This window comes from Adiantum capillus-veneris, chromosome 5, assembly GCF_014529385.1.
Source record: "Adiantum capillus-veneris isolate H3 chromosome 5, ASM1452938v2, whole genome shotgun sequence".
Classification (NCBI taxonomy): Eukaryota; Viridiplantae; Streptophyta; class Polypodiopsida; order Polypodiales; family Pteridaceae; genus Adiantum; species Adiantum capillus-veneris.
The window spans coordinates 66287131-66305661 of NC_140935.1; the positions used below are offsets into that span (position 1 = coordinate 66287131).

An 18531-nucleotide genomic window follows, 5' to 3' on the forward strand; every position below is an offset into this window, starting at 1 on the left:
AAAATGAGCAGAGATATTATTTTAGACACTTCTTGATTGTAATCATTTAAAATACTCTAGTGAGCTATAAAGAGGTTTTACACACTATGTTGGATATAGGCCGGTTACACAAAACAATTGCAAAGGGAAAACAATGTGGAAAATCAAGATGTTCTTCTTGATTTCATTGACCTCCTACTGAATCGTTTTCCGGTCCAATGGACAGTTGAATCCGTGAAGGATGTTGGAAATAGGGTTGCAAGGAAATACACACAGCTTGGAGAAGACGAACGAAGCTCAAGGCACATAACACAACATATTATTTAGTGTGCACTAGAGAGATAAGATAGCCCTGAGTGATGGGCATATATACAATGCAGTGGGAAAAAACCTCCTAGTGAGGGAAAAAAATGCCCCGATGGTCCTAAGTGTGTTCACACACATCACTACCACATGTATATGGTAACAAATTCCCCCTAGGAGTGATGCGTTGAAAGAGAGCTGGCACATAGAGTATAGGGAAGTGTCATGCCCTAAGGACATGATCAGTCCACAAAGCAAAGTATGCGCAAAGCTTTGCGGAAAGCTTCGAACTTCTCATGAGACAATGCCGTTGATCTGCAAGGTTATCCTGTGTTGGCACATAAGCCAAGTTGATCTCTCCTGCTAATACTCTCTCCCTGACATAGTGGTAATGCACCTCAATGTGCTTTGTGCAAGCATGAAAAATTGGGTTTCTTGCAACTGCCAATCCCCTCTAACGGTCAGTGTAGATGATGTTGGCACATAAGCCAAGTTGATCTCTCCTGCTGAGACTCTCTCCCTGACATAATGGTAATGCACCTCAATGTGCTTTGTGCAAGCATGAAAAATTGGGTTTCTTGCAACTGCCAATGCCCTCTAATGGTCAATGTAGATGATGTTGGCAGTAGTGTCCTGTGGCATCTGAGTTGTACACACTCAACCGTAGTTGTGAAAACTGCCATGTACTCAGCCTCACAAATGGAAGTGGCCACATTAGGTTGCTTCTATTTCAACATGATATACATGAACTGTCGAGCACGAAATAAAAACCACTTGTGGACTCTCGCGTGTCAAAACAATGAATCCAATCTGAGGCCAAAAAAGCATGTAAATCTGGCGGTAATGATCTTCCCTTGGGATGAAACAACCCAAGATGTAAAGTGCCACTCAAATAGCAAAAGATCCTCTTGATAGCCTGCCAATGCTAAGACCCTAGGCTATGCATAAATGTGTTGACCTGTGAAACTGCAAACTGAATATCCGGTCTTGTGTTGCTACATAAATAAGACATCCAATAGCAAATTGGTAAAGAGTGACATTGTTACGAGACTGGGTCCCTCCTATTGTATGTGGTTAACTGCAATTGGGATAGCTCACTTAATGGTTAATTATGTGATGTCTATCTGATTTTACTAATAGTGAGTTGATGATGATTTGTAGATTGAAATTTTGGGAGTTGAAAAGGAGGCCTTGGCAAATAATAACCCTCTCGATCATTTTATCTTTGCACATTATTTTAAACTTTTTATTCAATAAGCCACTATGGCTGCTTGAAAATTGCTCTAGTGAGAACTCACCCTTATGGGACATGCAATAAGTGATGTGATCCACTTAAGTACTAAAGTGGACTAGATGTAAAAGACGGGTCTCCAATTTTGGCACCCAAAGACTCAAATAATAAATTAAATACCAAACTCTAGAAGAAGGGGTGTCGTGGAGTTTGGGGCCATGATTATAGGCCATTCACTTGCAAGATTCTTTGCTCTTCTCTCTTAAACTATGTTAAATCATGTTGTGTACCCTTTAATTATTTCTACATCTCTAACACTCTGTCCTTGTCAATTTGATTCTCCGTGTCTATGTTGGAAGCTGTCATGCTCGTCGCCATCTCCCACTTCAGTCCTTGTGTTGTCATCCTCCCCTCTTTGCCCACTGTCGACTTCATATTCACACGTTAAAAAAGAAAAAAGATGTGGCTGACCTTGGTCGGCCGCCCACCAAAAGTCTAAGAACCACCCACTTAAGGGATAATTCATACCCCTTCTAAATTCCTTATTCAACAGATGAACAAGGGATAGTAGTTCATATCCCTCTTCTCAACTCTTTGATTGTCCACAAACACAAGCATTAAAACCCTGGCCGCCATCACCCACAATCCTCGCAACTCACCCTCGAAATCTCTTTATTGATTACTCTTCGTTTTCCATTCGGCTCCCATTATTATTTCAAGGGCAGTGCATAGTTATATATATATATATATATAACTCCAATTGGACCTCTTTGAGCCTCGCCTTGTTCAAGATTTCTCAAGCTAACACAAATTTCAATTACCCTGGATTTCATCACTAGACACTACTCAACTGGAGATAAACTAGATGAGGGAGATTGAACGCCAAAAGTTCAATTGACTTACATCCGACTCACTCAATCACTCGCAGTTTTTGTCCTTTCCCTAGTACTGCACATTTGGACTGGACTCCACCACGACCATCAAACTGTTATTTTGTTATTTACTTTATTTTTCCATTAACTTTGCATATCGAGCATATATCTATTACTATATAGTCATTTTCTTTTATATAATCAAAACATAGAAAAAAAAATATTGATAAAAAAGCCTGCAATCATGGCACATCTTCCACAACCGCACGATTGTTGAACAACTTTCTAATTTGCAACAATCTCTCACGTATGAACGCATGCGAAGGTTATTGCATTCTGCACGCATAGAATCTGCACCTGTTCCAAAGAAAAACAAAATTAGTAGAAAGCCTTCACTTTCAAGGATTTTGATGATAATAAGGATGCTAGCACAGTTCTAGCATGGGTTAATCACTTAGATGACTCTTTTCATGATGAAGATTTTTCCGAACGTGAAATGGTAAAGTGTGCATCAAATCATGTCACCAGTAGCACTGCATTGTGGTGGAACGCCACCAAACAACATGGTAGAAGACCACCTACCTGGCATGCATCCAAAAAGTTATTTTTACCTCAATTTTTATCCACACAGTGTAAAGCTAAAGCACGATGCCGATGGAATTTAATTCGACAGGGTAGAAATGAAGATGTACAGGGCTACATTGATCGTTTTTGGAACTATTTAATTCAATTGCAACCTATTGAACATGTCACTCGCACGAAATTGAAGCGTAAGTATATATCTGGCTTAGCACTACAAATTGGTACTGAGGTAGAGATATTTAAACCACATTCACTCTCAAAGGCTATTAATTTGGCTCTTAATATGGAGAAGAAGAAAGGTGGACAACCTTCTCACACTGAACAAATTGTTAACACTAACCGTAACAAGAGAGCTTCTTTCTCTCCTAACTTTGATAGAAACAAACATCAAAGCTGTATCTTTTTCAAAAGACGCAGATTTGACAGCTTTGCTACAACTTCTCGACCCTATGGCAACAACAACAGCAACAGCAACACACAGCAAAACGAGGCAACCAAAATTCTTCCAACCAACATCTTGCCCAAAACTCTAATGGTAACAACAAGGTTAAGTATTTTAAATGTTTCCAGTATGGCCACTATAACCCATCTTTAGGTACTCCAATATCTCCTCACACTTTGTTTAAAGTGCAAGGCACATTCAAGGGAGAAAATGTCACCATTCTTTTAGATGATGGCAGTAGCCATGATTTTATTTTCACGATTGGCACAACTCTCTCTCTCTCTCTCTCTCTCTCTCTCTCTCTCTCTCTCTCAAATTTCTTTACCTCGCAGCAGTCAAAAATGTTTTTAATAATCAATGTTTTAATTGCAAAACCCAAGTCACTGTTGAAGTTTGCATTGGTGAATTTTTACACAAGCACCTACATTTCTGGTAGCACCATTGCATGGTCTTGACATGATTTTGGGAATGCCATTCCGTCATGAATTTGATCCGTTGATTAATTATAAAACTCGTACCATGTCCCTCACTCATAATAATCAAAATTTCTCCATTCAAGCAACACTAGCACATCAAAAAGTTCCACTTCTCTCTCACACTCAAGCCAAAAGAGCAATTCAAAAACACAGGAAAACATATTTGGTGTTGGTAAATCAAATCTCCGCTGAAACTGAAACTTCACATAACTCGTCACATGATGATTTTTTCTCATAATTTAAAAGTTGTTTCATGCATGACATGCCACTTGGAATTCCACTTTTACGTACAAAAGACCACAAAATAGATATTATACCGGGTAGTAAACCTCCTTGTAGAGCACCTTACCGTGTAAATCCAATTGCAAACAAGGAGATACAAATTCAAATCACTGACTTGCTTGATCAAAGACTTATAAAGCCTAGTAGTTCACCATACAAAGCTCCAATACTTCTGGTTAAGAAGAAATATGAAATCTTTTGTATGTGTATCGACTACACGACTTTAAACAAGATCACCATCAAGAATAATTTCCCTATTCCTAGAGTGGATGATCTGTTCGACAAACTGAAAGGGGCAAACATCTTTAGCAAAATCGACCTCAAATCAAGATATCATCAAGTCAAAATGTTTGACCAAGATGTCTACAAAACTACTTTCAAAACACAAACGGCACACAATGAATTTCTTGTCATGCCATTTGGTTTAACAAATACACCAACCACATTCACACACATGATGAACAGAATTTTCATTGACCATCAAGATTTTCTGATTGTATTCTTCGATTTTTGTTTTAGTAAATCAGAACAAAAGGATGAAGAACACTTAACATGTGTATTTGATCTGCTTGCACACAACCACTTGTATGTAAATCCTGAAAAGAGTTCAATTTTCAAATCTGAGATTGACTCTTTGGAACATATTGTATCGGGCAAGGGAATACACGTAGATTCCAAGAAAATTAACTCCATTCAGTCATAGCCTAGACCCAACATGAAGTTCTTTTATTGGTCTATGCAGTTATCACAAGAAGTTTGTACGTAAGTTTCCTTACAAATTTCATTACCTCACTCTCCTCTTAAAGAAAAAATCTCCTTATACATGGTCTAACTTGCAAGAAATTTCCTTTAATGCACTCAAGAATGCTTTGATAAATGCATCAATACTGCAATTGCCTGATTTTGATAGACCGCTCTTTGTCGTAGTCATTAATGCTAGTGGAAAAGATATCAGTATAATTCTTATGCAAGATAACCATCCACTCACTTTTCAAAGTCGTAAATTCAGACCTTCTAAATTAAAGTTCAATAAAGTTCAATACCTATGATAAAGAATTGACTGTTGTGATACACGCTTTAAAAATTTGGAAACACTACTACTGGCTCGTCTTCTCCTTTATTCATTTGTTGCAAGATTCTTTTGAATCTTATCTTTGGAACTCATCCTCCTGGACATTCACCCCCTAAAAAAGGATGCAAGGTTTGAACACGGACGTGCAGAGAAGTCGACTCTGTCGAAGGTGGTGTACACCATAAGACCATGCACACTCGTGTGTTGAGGAACCTGCAAATTACGTTTACAAAAATAAAGCATTCGCCTCCCTCACCTCGGCCTGCGGCTTTTGCACCCCCCAACCACCTTTTGCTTGCGCGATCTCCCCTCACACGCCTCAAATTGAATAGCCTTCTGGATGCGCGATTGCATTGCATACCCTGAGGGATTTTATGAATTTACATCAGCCAACACTTGTGGCTTTGTCCTTGCAGAGCACAACCACACCTTGAGATCAAGGGGCGCCAAAGCTCCTCTATGACTGCCTCTTTACCTATTCTCTGGCAGCTAGCGGCTACTGTAATTGGCAGCCCTAACGTCTTCAACGATTGACAGCTCAATGCTCATGCAATTGGCAGCATCTTTCTCGATTCTCAGTAATAAAAGAGTAAAAGTGATTGGGCCCCCCTATTGGGTGTTGATTTAATCATCAAAATTGATCGACAAAGTATGAAGTACTTATTGTCTCAACGCTTGATAGATGATAGACATATTAAGTGGGATGTTTTCATTCAAAGTTTTGAACCTAACATCCAATACCAACCTGGTAATGAAAATATTGTAGCTGATGCTTTGAGTCAAAGACCCTCTCTTAATAATCTATCAATCATTACGGATACTTCATTTGATTCTGTACATGACACTTATGCACAAGATGATGATTTCAACACCACATGGTTGTATATGTTTGACAATTACGTACGTCCTAGTTCTGAAGATGCAAGCAATGTTGAGGATGTTGTAGGTTTTGGTGGCAGGGTTGCTACTGTTGCTAAAGCTATTTTGCCAGGGTAAGACGGGCCAGGACACACATGCGTTACATGTGCCTATATTTAGCAGACCAAGGACCTATATTGAGCATAATAGTTGCATGTGTTAGTCTCCATATTCTCATACTTTTGATGCAACTCCATGGACAAATGAATGTGTAAGCTTGTAGTGTACAGAGTACGTGGTGGAAACAAAGTTTGTGATGTCGTTGAGCACCATAGCAATTGATCCTGGAAAAACTTATAGGTAAGAGGGAGAGGGGTGTGGGAAGATTACAAGGAAAGAGAGAGAAGGGGTGGAAAGGAGAGCTAGGAGGCGGGGTGAGATGAGAGAGAGAGAGAGAGAGAGAGAGAGAGAGAGAGAGGAAGAAAAAAAAAAAAAAAAAGTAAATGAAAGTAAAAAATAAGGTTCAAAATGTGTTTTTTCATATACATACAATTGAGGGGAACTTTTCAATTAAAAATAAGTGAAAATAACATTTTTGAAAAAAAACCTTTTTGATCCTTGTTTATGCACGTGTTATTATGATGTGTCATGAAAAACAGAATTGAGGGAGTAGTTATTACTACACTCCCTTTTCTCCCTTCACTTTAAAAAGCTAGTTTGAGAAAAGACTACATCTTACACGGGCTTAATTTTTTTTTAGAGAAACCTATTAAGAACTAACTTCATGAATGCTTGTCCCCTTAACCCTCCACAACATTAGTTTTAATCCCTTAAAATTAAAGATTCTATATGGACTATATAAGGTCCATAATTTTTCCAATGTCCCTTTTTACGTAGAATGAAGCTATATTAGTTATGAACAACTTTCTAACCACAAGTTGACCACTTGTCTCCAAACTGCTCAACTTGCACTACATGAGTGCCCACTACTCTTTTATCCCTTATTCAAGTTTATGTACTTTATGTACATGTTCCCATCAAGCCACTTATCATGGCATCGATCATAAAGTAAAGCTAGATCACTATTAAGTCCACCTATACATATCAAGATTGTTTCGGACCATCGACACGATTTTGTTGTACCAACATGTTTCCATGTATCTGTGTTTACGATATGGTCTTTCTTGTGGCAAAAAATAAAGGGTATTTGAATGGGAGCCACTATCCTTTGAAAATCGACCATGGACATGAGTACACTATATCATCACCATGTTTTCCCCATCCTTAAAGTGTATGAAGTTTCCTCTCAATGCCCAACCCACTTTTGCAACCCCTTATTGACTTGTGACTCGAACGTTTGATATGTGTAAATTTGGATTAGAATGGGCACAAGCATGACATGGAAGCTTAGACCTAGTCCACAATACACATGCACCCTCATTGACATAGTGTAATTCACTTTGCATAAAGAAAAGATAACTATATAAACTTGCAATTGGTCGGAAGTAAATTAACACACCAACATGGCTAGATCGTTCGGCCTAGAAGCGTGGGTTTGAGGGACACATTAGTGGAGTTTAAAGAGATATTGTTTACATCAACCTACCACAAAAGCTAAGTATGTTGTTGTCTGATGCAAGCAAGGAAGCTATATGCATTACCCCATCTAGTGGGAGATTTGGGCATCAATGAAGAAGTTCTAATGTTGCATTGTGATAGTAGAAGTGCTATGTAGCTAGCATAGAACCCAATATCTCGTGTTTTAAAAAAAGGCATATTATTGCAAGGTCTTATGTGAAACTTCATGAAGATAAGACTCAAGGATATGAACCTACAATGGCATCCACACTAGATAAGAAACAAACTATTAAGCACGATAGCTACACAAGTTACAAAACGATGTTGAAGAGGTTCTTGGCACACCCACACATCCACCTTAACCACTAGGCTACCACCGCTTTTGTGTTAGTTGATAGCAGTGATGAGGGCTGATTTAAGACGCTGTAAACTTAACTCACTACCTGTCGCTGTTTCAGAAGATTCAGCCTCCAAAGGAGCAGTATTAGGCCCCTCCATTCTAATACCAGCATTTTCAAAAAGACCCTCTGCCTCTGCTAAAAGCCTCCGTGTTTCCAAAAGAGAAGCCAATGCATTCTCATCTTTTGCTTCGGTAGCTTCCAGTGCATCGACGGCCCTCTTTGCTTCTGTCATAAGGGCCCTGCATAGAAACACCAGTGACCAAAGCATTAGTCCACATGTTAGAACTTGGCATATCAAATTTAAACACAAGCACACAACCACACACACAAAAAACATGCAGGAAATGTGGACTCAAAATGCGCTACCGGCACTGACATAATCTTGCTACATTAAGCATGCTTGAACCCAGCAGCAGTGGTCATGAATCTTGATAATCACACAAAAAACAAGGAAACTTTCACAGTGAACGCAGCTGAATGTGAGCTATATACCAAGCCCACTCTATTATATCTCCGTGCTCTCTGTCTTTCTTGATAGAACGACTTGATCGCATCTGCTTGAGCTTCTCAAGCTTGTGAGGAGACGTCGGATCTTTATACTGCTCACCACAGTTGTTGGTCAATGTGGCAGATGTTGGCTGTTTTGTCGTATCCACTATGCCCGTGCTCTGCTTAGTGCAGTTTGACTTCTTCTTTGGACTAATACCCAGGGACAGAGAACCCCACTTCGATACGGATGTCGCTCGACCTTTATACACACGCTCGCTATATTCCTGCCGCAAAGAAAATTTAGAATCAGAAAAAGAATGGCTGACCCACCATTCACAATGGGACCATCATAACCAAAGAACTCCATAATCCTGGGTAAAAGACAAAAAGTGCACATGCCTCTGAAAGACCCTATAATCGCTTACAGGATCAGTCCACTTGGCACTAATAGCTTCAGCTATTTTTCTTTTATGATCGGCTGATTTTCTGCAGGTTCTATGCGTCTTGGGTATTTTCTTCTTGGAATTTATCCACTCCATCCTCAAAATATTGTAGCTGTCCCACTGATACACCGCATCCCCATCACTGCCTCTTCTAGCTGTGTCTGCAATCAGCTCCTCCCACTCCCTCAAGCATGACTCTTGAATCTTCATAGCTTCCCTCCTCAGCTCCCAGAAATGCAGCAGTCCAGACTTTATTCTCAGCTTGGTCTCAGAACTGCAGAAAGGTCAAACTTGAAAATTGAAGACAGAACAAGCATACAAGGCAACAAAATTATGACCCAAAGGCTAGAAGTAAACAGAAAAGATTTATTTTTGAAAGGGAGGGAGAAGAAAGGGGGCACGGGGGATGTTGACCACACACACACACACACACACACACACAGAGAGAGAGAGAGAGAGAGAGAGAGAGAGAGAGAGAGAGAGAGAGAGAGAGAGAGAGAGAGAGAGAGAGAGAGAGAGAGAGAATTTTAACGTCGTTGGAAACTATCCCAAGAGACCTTAAAGATTTATCCGACAAGAAGAGTTGAACTCAAGACCTGTTATTCGAGAGGGAAATGGCATAACCAATCTACCACACTTGGGTTACCCGTCACTCTTCAAGAACACGATTAGGCGTTTGAAAAAGCTATGGTTGTCAGTAACAGTGCTTCTAGAGTTGCTTTTGAGCTCTAAAAAGCTAGAAGTGGCCAGGGTTTTAATTGTAATCATCGTCAATTGGAGGTGACTCCTCCGTGAACAGAGCCCTCTCATATAACTTTTCATCAATCACTAAAGAAATAACACTAGGGGCCCCCCACTTTAGGGCTAATACTTTTGGGAGTGGAACACCACCCCTCTATGCCTTGTTGGAAAGCACATCCTTGATGTTGTGCAAAGCTATGAAGAGTAGGGACCGCCCACAGAGGAAGAGTTTGAAGAGATACGACATACTCCTAATGCAGAAGAAAGTAAATCTTAAAGGAACAAAAAAATGACACACTCAAGAATAATGTTTTTGCAATGCCTCCACCTCCACCACAACCTACTTTGATTAGAGAAGTGATGTTGCGACGGGTGTTTGTGGATAACCCATATGCTACTTTATACAAAAATACGTCAGGATGGGTATAAAAGACACATAATCGCAAACGTTTCTACCCTCCTGAGTGTAAGCTCTATGTATCCGCCAATGATCCCTCCACCTCAATTCTGCAATGTGTGGGGAGTGGAGTACTACAAATTCAATCCATACAACCTACAAGACCACACTAGGGGTGGAATTCTGGTTCTCCCCATAAGGGCATCAGAGGCGTCTATAAAGAGGCCATTGCAGCCTTCAATGTGATGACTAGTTAAATGTAGTGTGAATCCAACATGACATCTGAATCCAACACAGATCAAGATGCGAATGTTAAATGTTGAAAGTTTAATGTCATCTAAAGTCAAGGGTGGACTAAGATGTGATTGTTCAGTGCCGAACTATGTGAAGATGCAAGCTCTGAGGTGGGAATGACTGGTGTGCATCGTCTTACAATGATGGTCATAAGCATGTATCATGATTTCATAGTTAATAGCTCTATTGGTCTTGACAGGTGTCTTCAAGGGGGACGGTATGTAACCCGACTTGTGTCAAAACTGCAGCAGAAAAGGTGAATGGGATGATAATCAAGTCAGCAACTACACGTATAACTCTCTCTGTCCCAGCCAGCCACCGTATCTCCAATCTACCCAACCAAAGCTCCTCCAAATCAGCCTCTGAGAGTGGGCAGCCCAGCCCTATGCAAGTAGCCTAGGGCAGCCAAGGAGATCACCGTCTACAACGGGAACTCTCCAGAAGGCAAAACGCTAGAGAGAGAAGTGAGATAACTGGCAGAAAACGCTGCAAATACAAAACACAACAGAGAAAGTATGCTGCCAATCTGCTAATGCTCGAGAGAGAAGTGTCACGTGCACATCTAACCCTATGTGCATGTGGACAAGCTACTTCAGGTCTAGGATTCAAGTCAGCTTAAAAAGTGTTCTGGCACCTTTGTGAGCATGTGCGCAGGCCGTGCATGTCCAGGCATTGAGTAGTTGCATATCCTCTGGTTGCACACAGCATAATCGTCAGCATGACAGTCAGTACCCATCATGAGCATTTTACAGTGCACAGAATCCATTTTCCCTATTTATCCATTTTTCACTTATTATTTTATAAGTGAATTTGTTGGGAAATTGGGTAGGGCAAATTTGCTAAGTGCCTATAAATAAAACCTAGCGCTAGCACTTAGTGGCAGCAGAAGTTCCAGCAACTTGCAGTGCACCTTCTCAGCAAGACCGGCATGAGGCCTAGTGTTTCCAACCAACAGCATAGCAGATAGCGTTTTCTGGCTACAGATCAGCCTAGCATTTTCTGCTACAGATTCAGCCTAGCGATTTCAGTAGATACCAGATTCCAGCACTTGTAGATTGCAGATCAGGCCTATCATTTTTGCATCTTGCAGATTGCCTAGCGTTTTGCAGTTTTCCGACTTCAGATCAGCCCATTGCATCAGTGTTTTCAGTTTGCAACACTTAGACACCGCAGAATCAGCCCCTAGCATCAGTGTTTTCAGCACTTAGACACCGCAACATCAGTCCCTAGCCTCGTAGATCTCACCTACCCGCAGCAGATCCTCGCACATCGTCAGATCAGCCAGCGTTTTCAGATTCAGCCACTGTCCGCAGATTTCAGCATCTGCGTTTTCAACACATCGTCGTCGCGTCGTCACCGCCGTCGCGTCGCCGACAGAGTGCCAGTATTCAGCAGAAAGTCTGCATTTGCAGATTTCAGACCTATCGTTTTCAGATTTCAGCCCGTCCTCGTCCTCGTCATCATTGTCAACATCGTCGGCAAGTCCATTGCATCTAAACCATTGTACCAGATTTGTGCCATCAATAGCATAGACCTCTCTCCCCATAGAGAGGGGGGGTTTGAGAACCGTCTGGTGTCGTATTCGTCTCTCTCTCTCTCTCTCTCTCTCTCTCTCTCTCTCTCTCTCTCTCTCTCTCTCTCTCTCTCTCTCAGCACCTTCATTCACATGTCGTTCACTTTGTTTGTGATCATTTGCACTCTCTCACTAAAGGAACGGAAGGCTCTCCATTCCGTACGTAAAAGGAACCCTTGAGCACAGTTCGGAGCACTCATCTTGAGCAAAGTTCAACATTCACTTCTGTTGCACCTTACAAGAAGAGAAAAATGGGGGGAGAGAAATGAAATGAAGTGAAATGCTATATTAAACGTCTTTCAAAGGCCAAAATGACCTATGAGACCAAACTGATACAATCTTGGTGGATCGTGCTAGTATGGTGTGGATCCTCTAGGTACAAAATACAATGAAGCAAGATAAAAGCTAAAAAGAACATCAGTGCCGAGTAACATCAATTTCCTCCATAGTGAGCACTTTGGCTTGAAAGCGCGAAGCAGAAGGTACCGATAGGTGCGCGTCACGATGTAGTGCAGGATTGGGACAAGAAGCAAGAGGCACAGAGCAGTAGAGAGCTAGCGCTAGAGATCGAAGCAAGGGGGGGGGGGGGGAGAGAGAGAGAGAGAGAGAGAGAGAGAGAGAGAGAGAGAGAGAGACAGAGAGAGAGAGATGAAATGAAATGTTATATTAACCTCTTCAAAAGGCCAAAGTGACCTATGAGACCAGAAAGTTACAATGTGGTGGATCTGATACAAAGTCAGAGTAACAAGATGACAAAATGACAAAATAAAATACTATGGAATCCTAGACTGCTGAGTGTGGACTAAGCCGCTAAAACAGCTAGCTGGGATAACTAGATCACAAGAGATCCAGCATCGGTCGCTGGCGGATCTCATCAATCTCCTCCATGGTAGTAGTCTGACCGAGCGTCGTGCATGTCGAGCCAAAGTGACCCGGATCCTCTGCTGCAGCCTCTGTCGATGTTGTGTAGTCCTCCGCAGTCATGGGCTTCTGGATCTCCCCAGCTCAGTCGCTCGATCGATCAGTATGCCTCTAGTGTAAAGTGACGAGCTCTGCTGTGGTAGTAACTCCTCCGGGTGTCCAGTGGCAGCTCTAAAGAAGTCTGTGATCTGTCTCTGAGACTGGCTAGTCTTTCCTCTCATCAAGCTTTCTCTAAGTCTGCGTAGCTCGAGCAAAAACAAACCCAGGCATCTCTGATCTCGTAGTAGACGGGACAGTGGCATGTGTAGTGCAACTCTGTCTCAGGCTCGATGTCACACAGGGGGCATGTCCTGGCCTCTGTTGGTATTCCGCTGTATATCCCAGTCTCGATCCGCAGCTGGTGTGAAGATGTGCGTATTTGGCCATTAGCACATCGTATCCCATGAGACACGTGAGTGTCCGTGTATCTGGGCCTCGTCACAAAACCATCCTCCGTAAGCTGGAGGAGATGCTCTCTGTAGAAAGCCATCTTCGTGCCTAGCTCCTGTACTGGCTGTATCCATGTCCTCTTGGTGTCTAGCTGACTCAAGTCCTGGCAAATGAGCCTCGTGACCTCGGATTGTGTAACAGTCAAAGAGGGCGCATCCAGTGAGTACTGGAAAGGAGGCAATCTGTCTATGCTGAACCCATGCGCCTGAAACCATGATGTCATCTCCCCATACCAGCATGTTGTATCTCCCTGCACGGCTAATTGTCGAGAGGACTCAAGTGCAAGGCGTGCATATCTGTCTTTGGGAAGTTTCCACATGCGGTGTATGAAGGAGACAGATCTGGTGAGCGCCTCAACCACCAGTGGGGAGGCAGCTAGCTCTGCTCGTATAATAGCACGTGGTACTGAAGTCTTGGCCTTAATGAGCAGCGAGATCATAGAGACCATATGAAACCGGCCCGTAGGGCGGTAGGCGTTGGCTTTCACCCGAAATTCTTTACTTTAGACTCACACAAAGAGCACTTTACAAAGAGAACCTGCGACGGGAATTAACACTTCAATACACACATGGCTCGACAGCTAGAATGCTCCGAGCAGACACCGACAACCTGTAGGCCCCAAAATTGGCGCCCCTTTCGGTATTTCTTTATTCTTTAGGAGGGTAAATTACAAGGTAAGGTTCTGGGAATCCTTCACATGTATCCACCTAGATACCATTTGCTTTGGCCAAATTTCGGCAACATAACAGCCCCAAAACTTGCGCGAAACCAATTCCCCTGCTAGAACTCACTTGCACTGGCGTATACCCTGTGATTCCTGTCCAAAAACAGTAAATTCAGCACGCTGTATTTACTGGTTTTTGCCCTGTTTTTAGCCCCAAACAGTCCCCTAACTGTCCTTTGCTAGTGGGGCACGATTCCCAATGGTCATGGCGTCCGTATGGCTGAAAAACAGTGAAATTACAGCGCATACACAGCGCTAATTTTGCACCTGTACGGTGAGGTTATGACCCTCACCAGTGCCTGCTTTGGAGCAACAGTTAGCTACCCCTATTCCTGCTCAAAGAGGCTCTTGCCTCAGCACAAAAGAATGAACCCACACAATTGTACATCAGTCAAATGAGTAGCCCTCTTGTGGGGCATCACATAACTGCACGTAGGGGGGAGAGAGAGCAGTGTGTAGTGTGCAGGGCATCACTCCTAGCACCACACTGTACATGAGAGGGAAAGGAAGCACTCCATAGCTCTTAACCTGTGACAAATGCTGAAATGAGGCCTCTCCCAGCTTAAAAATCAGCGCCCATTTTTCTGCAAGAGGAAATTGCATGAAATTTCGACACTTAGCGCATTTTCAAGCATTTTCCCGTTTCGGGTTCGCCGCTTAAAAATATCCCAACCGACGCGTCAGTTGACTTCGCGGCAGAGTTATAAAATGTTCCCCTAGTCATACCGGAGGTAATGACGCGAACACATTTCACGGCCCAAAATAGCAGCTCCCTAAATTTTAGGAGGTGCTTCCGTTGGGCTTCCACTGGTCTTCTGACCATCTATCCTCACTGGGACCGCATCCAAAGTGCAATGTGGCCCAACTGTCGGATACTTTTTGTTGGTAGTCCCACCTTGACTTTACGCCTTAATTGAGTTCACTTCCTAGTATCCACCGACTTGCTAAGTGCGACTGGGGGAGCTATATGATCTTGCTCTGAGCCTAGACATCCTCTTACCATACGAATTCCAGTGCCGACCACTTCCCGTCTGCGGGTGAATCTACCGTTCACATTGGCCATACAATGTCCAACCGTTTGCTACTTCAAAAAGAGGGTCTTAAACAAATAAAATAAACCCCATTGGAAAGAAATCAACAACCAAGGTTAGCAGTTGCCACATCTCTGTGACATGGTTAATAACTGCCACGTCCTCGTGACATACCCCCTCTTGAAATCGCAAACGTCCTCGATTGCATTCCATAAATACACGCCACTGATGATCTTGTGCTATCAACACTCTTTTATCATCGCATGTATCCGCAAGAAAGGTCGTAACATACATAGATACAAATGACTTAATGAGGCCTTCATACTTTTTCCATTTCCATCTATGGCACTGAATTCATATGTACATTTGATGTACTAGCTCTATCATTACCCCTCCTTTGCACACGTTGGGTTGGGGCATAAGTAGGTTGTAACCCAAAGGCTTCAAGGTAGAGCTGCAATACATTTGGTGACTCTAACAGTTCATGCTCTTCCATCCACTTTGCATCCATAGGTGGATAGTTCTTGAACTTCACCAAATAACGTCTTGCAACTTGTCCTTTAACTTTTCTGTCCTTATGTGCCAAAACTTGCTCAGGTACCAGGATCTCATCAAGTTCCTCAACTTCTGGTTGATCCTCAACTGGCATATCTTCTGGCACATCACCCACGAAGGGTCTTAGAAGACTCACGTGAAACGCATTATGAATCTTCCACGCATCAAGCAATTTCAGCCTGTAAGCCACATCGCTAATCTTGTCCAGCACTTGAAAAGACCCATAGTAACGCATGCTGAGCTTAGGAAACAGCCGTTCCTTGCCCTTCATCTTCTTTAACCTTGCCTTTTCGAACCTTAAGAGAACCCAATCACCAGGTGATAGTAGCAATTCACGACGATGGCGATCAGCAGCCTCTTTCTGTTTTGCCTGAGACTTCTCCAAGGCAACTTTAATCTTCTTATACATCTCATCCATGTTCTCAACATATCGATTTGCCTCAAAGATCTTGTCCATTGTGTGCAAAATGGGAGGAACCTTTTTGCCGCCTTCAACAATTTCAAAAGGTGCTTTGCCAGTAGACGAATGCACCGTATTATTGTACGCATACTCAAGCATAGGCAAATACTGTTCCCACTTGCCCTTATTATCTGACACATACCATTTCAGCAGATCTAAGACAGTAGAATTGGCCTCTTCTGACTGTCCATCAGTTTGTGGATGAAACGAAGACGAGAACTTGAGCGTAGTACCCATGTTCTCAAACAATCCTCTCCAAAACAAACTGGTCATGCGAGGATCATGATCATTGATAATCGATTGTGGCATACCATGGTACTTAAACACATTGTACATGAACAAGCGTGCCATCTGATCAGATTTTATCTTCTTCCTGACAGGGATAAAATGGGCCTGCTTGCTGAACCTGCAGATAATGGTCCATATACCATCATTCCCTGTTGGTATCCTTGGAAGATCAAAGATAAAGTCCATAGCAATGCTTTCCCATGGCTTATCCGGAATCGGCAGTGGTTGTAACAACCCTGGTGCCTTTTGCCTATCAAACTTGACCTTTTGGCAAACTATGCATGCTCGCACAAAGGCATCCACATCTCTCCTCAAGGTAGGCCAATAGAAGAATGTCTCTACCGCCTTAACTGTTGCATCAATGCCACGATGCCCTGCATACGGTGGGACATGACTCTCTTCCATGACCTTATGTCGCAGTGGCCTAGTGACACAAAGTTTGCCCTGCATCATCATAAAACCATCTCTGAGGAGGTAGTGCTCCTGATGTTGCCCCTCTTGTAACTGTTCAAAGATCCTTGCAAAATCTTCATCAGCAGTATACTGTTCCTTCATGTCATCTAACTCATGATGATAAGGAATTGACACAGCTGAAATTTGTGGCTTTCTTGATAACGCATCAGCCACAACATTCTTCTTGCCTTCCACATGCATAATCTGGAAGTGGAACATGGAAAGAATGTTTGCCCATCGCATATGCTTTTCGGATAACTTTGACTGTGTCAAGAAGTATCGCAAGGTCTGATGATCTGTTTGGACAACAAAATCAGCACCTAAGAGGTAGTGCTTCCAGCTAGAAAGCGCATGAATCACGGCCAAGAGCTCTTTCTCATAGACTTGCATAGTCCTCTCTGGCCCTTGCAAAATTCGGCTTTCATAGGCTACTACCCGTCCATCTTGCATTAGCACTGCTCCGATGCTACTGCCACACGCGTCACACTGGACCACAAATGACTTCCTGAGATCTGGCAAAACAATAACTGGATCTGAAGTCAACTTTTCCTTTCAGAGACTAAAAGCTGAAATCTCTTTTTGGGTCCATCTGAGAGTGACCTCTTTCTTTTGCAATGCGTGAAGAGGCGATGCTATCTCTGCAAAATTTCTGATAAACCTTCTATAGTAGGAACACAATCCTAAGAAGCTTCTGACATCGTGCACAGTCTTCAAGTCTGGCCATGTCTTGATAGCTTCGACCTTTGCGGGATCCATTCTAACACCATCCTTTGAGACTATGTGGCCCAGAGAGTGGATCTCTTCGAGGAAGAATCTTAGGATTGACAAGTAACCTGTGACTGCGCAGCTCTTCGAACACAATGGTCAAGTGACGCCTATGTTCCTCTTCATTCTTCGAATACACAATCATGTCATCGAAGAATGTTCCAACAAACTGTTGATGCGAGCGGAAAATCCGGTCCATCATTCTGTTGAACGTGGCAGGAGCATTTGTTAGCCCAAACGGCATCACTAGAAACTCATAAAGACCAAATGTCGTTCTAAACGCAGTCTTGTGCACATCCTCTGGCCTTATACGAATCTGATGGTACCCACTCTTAAGGTCTATCCTGCTGAAAATTGCAGCACCCTCTAAACGATCGAGAATATCATCAATGCGAGGAATAGGAAACCTATTCTTGATGGTATTCTTATTCAACGCACCGTACTCAATACACATGCGCCATGAGCCATCCTTCTTCTGCACTAGGAGCACTGGGGAGCAAAAAGGGTGAAGAACTAGGCTGAATCAGCCCCTTCTCTAATAACTCCTCAACCTGGCCCATAATCTCTTTCTGCTGCGCCGCACTAACCCTGTAGGGAGGTCTATTTGGTGGGCTACACCCTGGCACCAAATCTATCCGATGGTCCTCAGGTCTCTCTGGCGGCAATTGCGATGGTAATGAATCAGGAAAACAGTCACTAAACTTTTGCAAAAATGCTGACCTTTCTTTATCTAACACAGATAAATTTGACTGATCCCTATCTGAGACATCACGTGCAAAAATCAAGTACACAGAAAGATGATTCTTTATTACAGAAGTGATAGCAGAAGCAG

At 42.6% G+C, this 18531-nt stretch overlaps 1 protein-coding gene across 1 annotated transcript in view; it reads right to left on the minus strand.

Moving 5' to 3' along the window:
• Positions 1–7852: 7852 nt before the first annotated feature.
• Positions 7853–18531, minus strand: part of LOC147457462 (uncharacterized) — a 63586-nt gene continuing 52907 nt past the window's right edge. Inside the window, exons 7-9 of the mRNA XM_086512343.1 lie at positions 8991–9282; positions 8569–8849; positions 7853–8315 (exon numbers count right to left, since the gene is read on the minus strand). Coding sequence (XP_086368469.1) covers positions 8063–8315; positions 8569–8849; positions 8991–9282 — 826 coding nt within the window. The 3' untranslated portion in view covers positions 7853–8062. The remainder of the gene's footprint in view (positions 8316–8568; positions 8850–8990; positions 9283–18531) is intronic.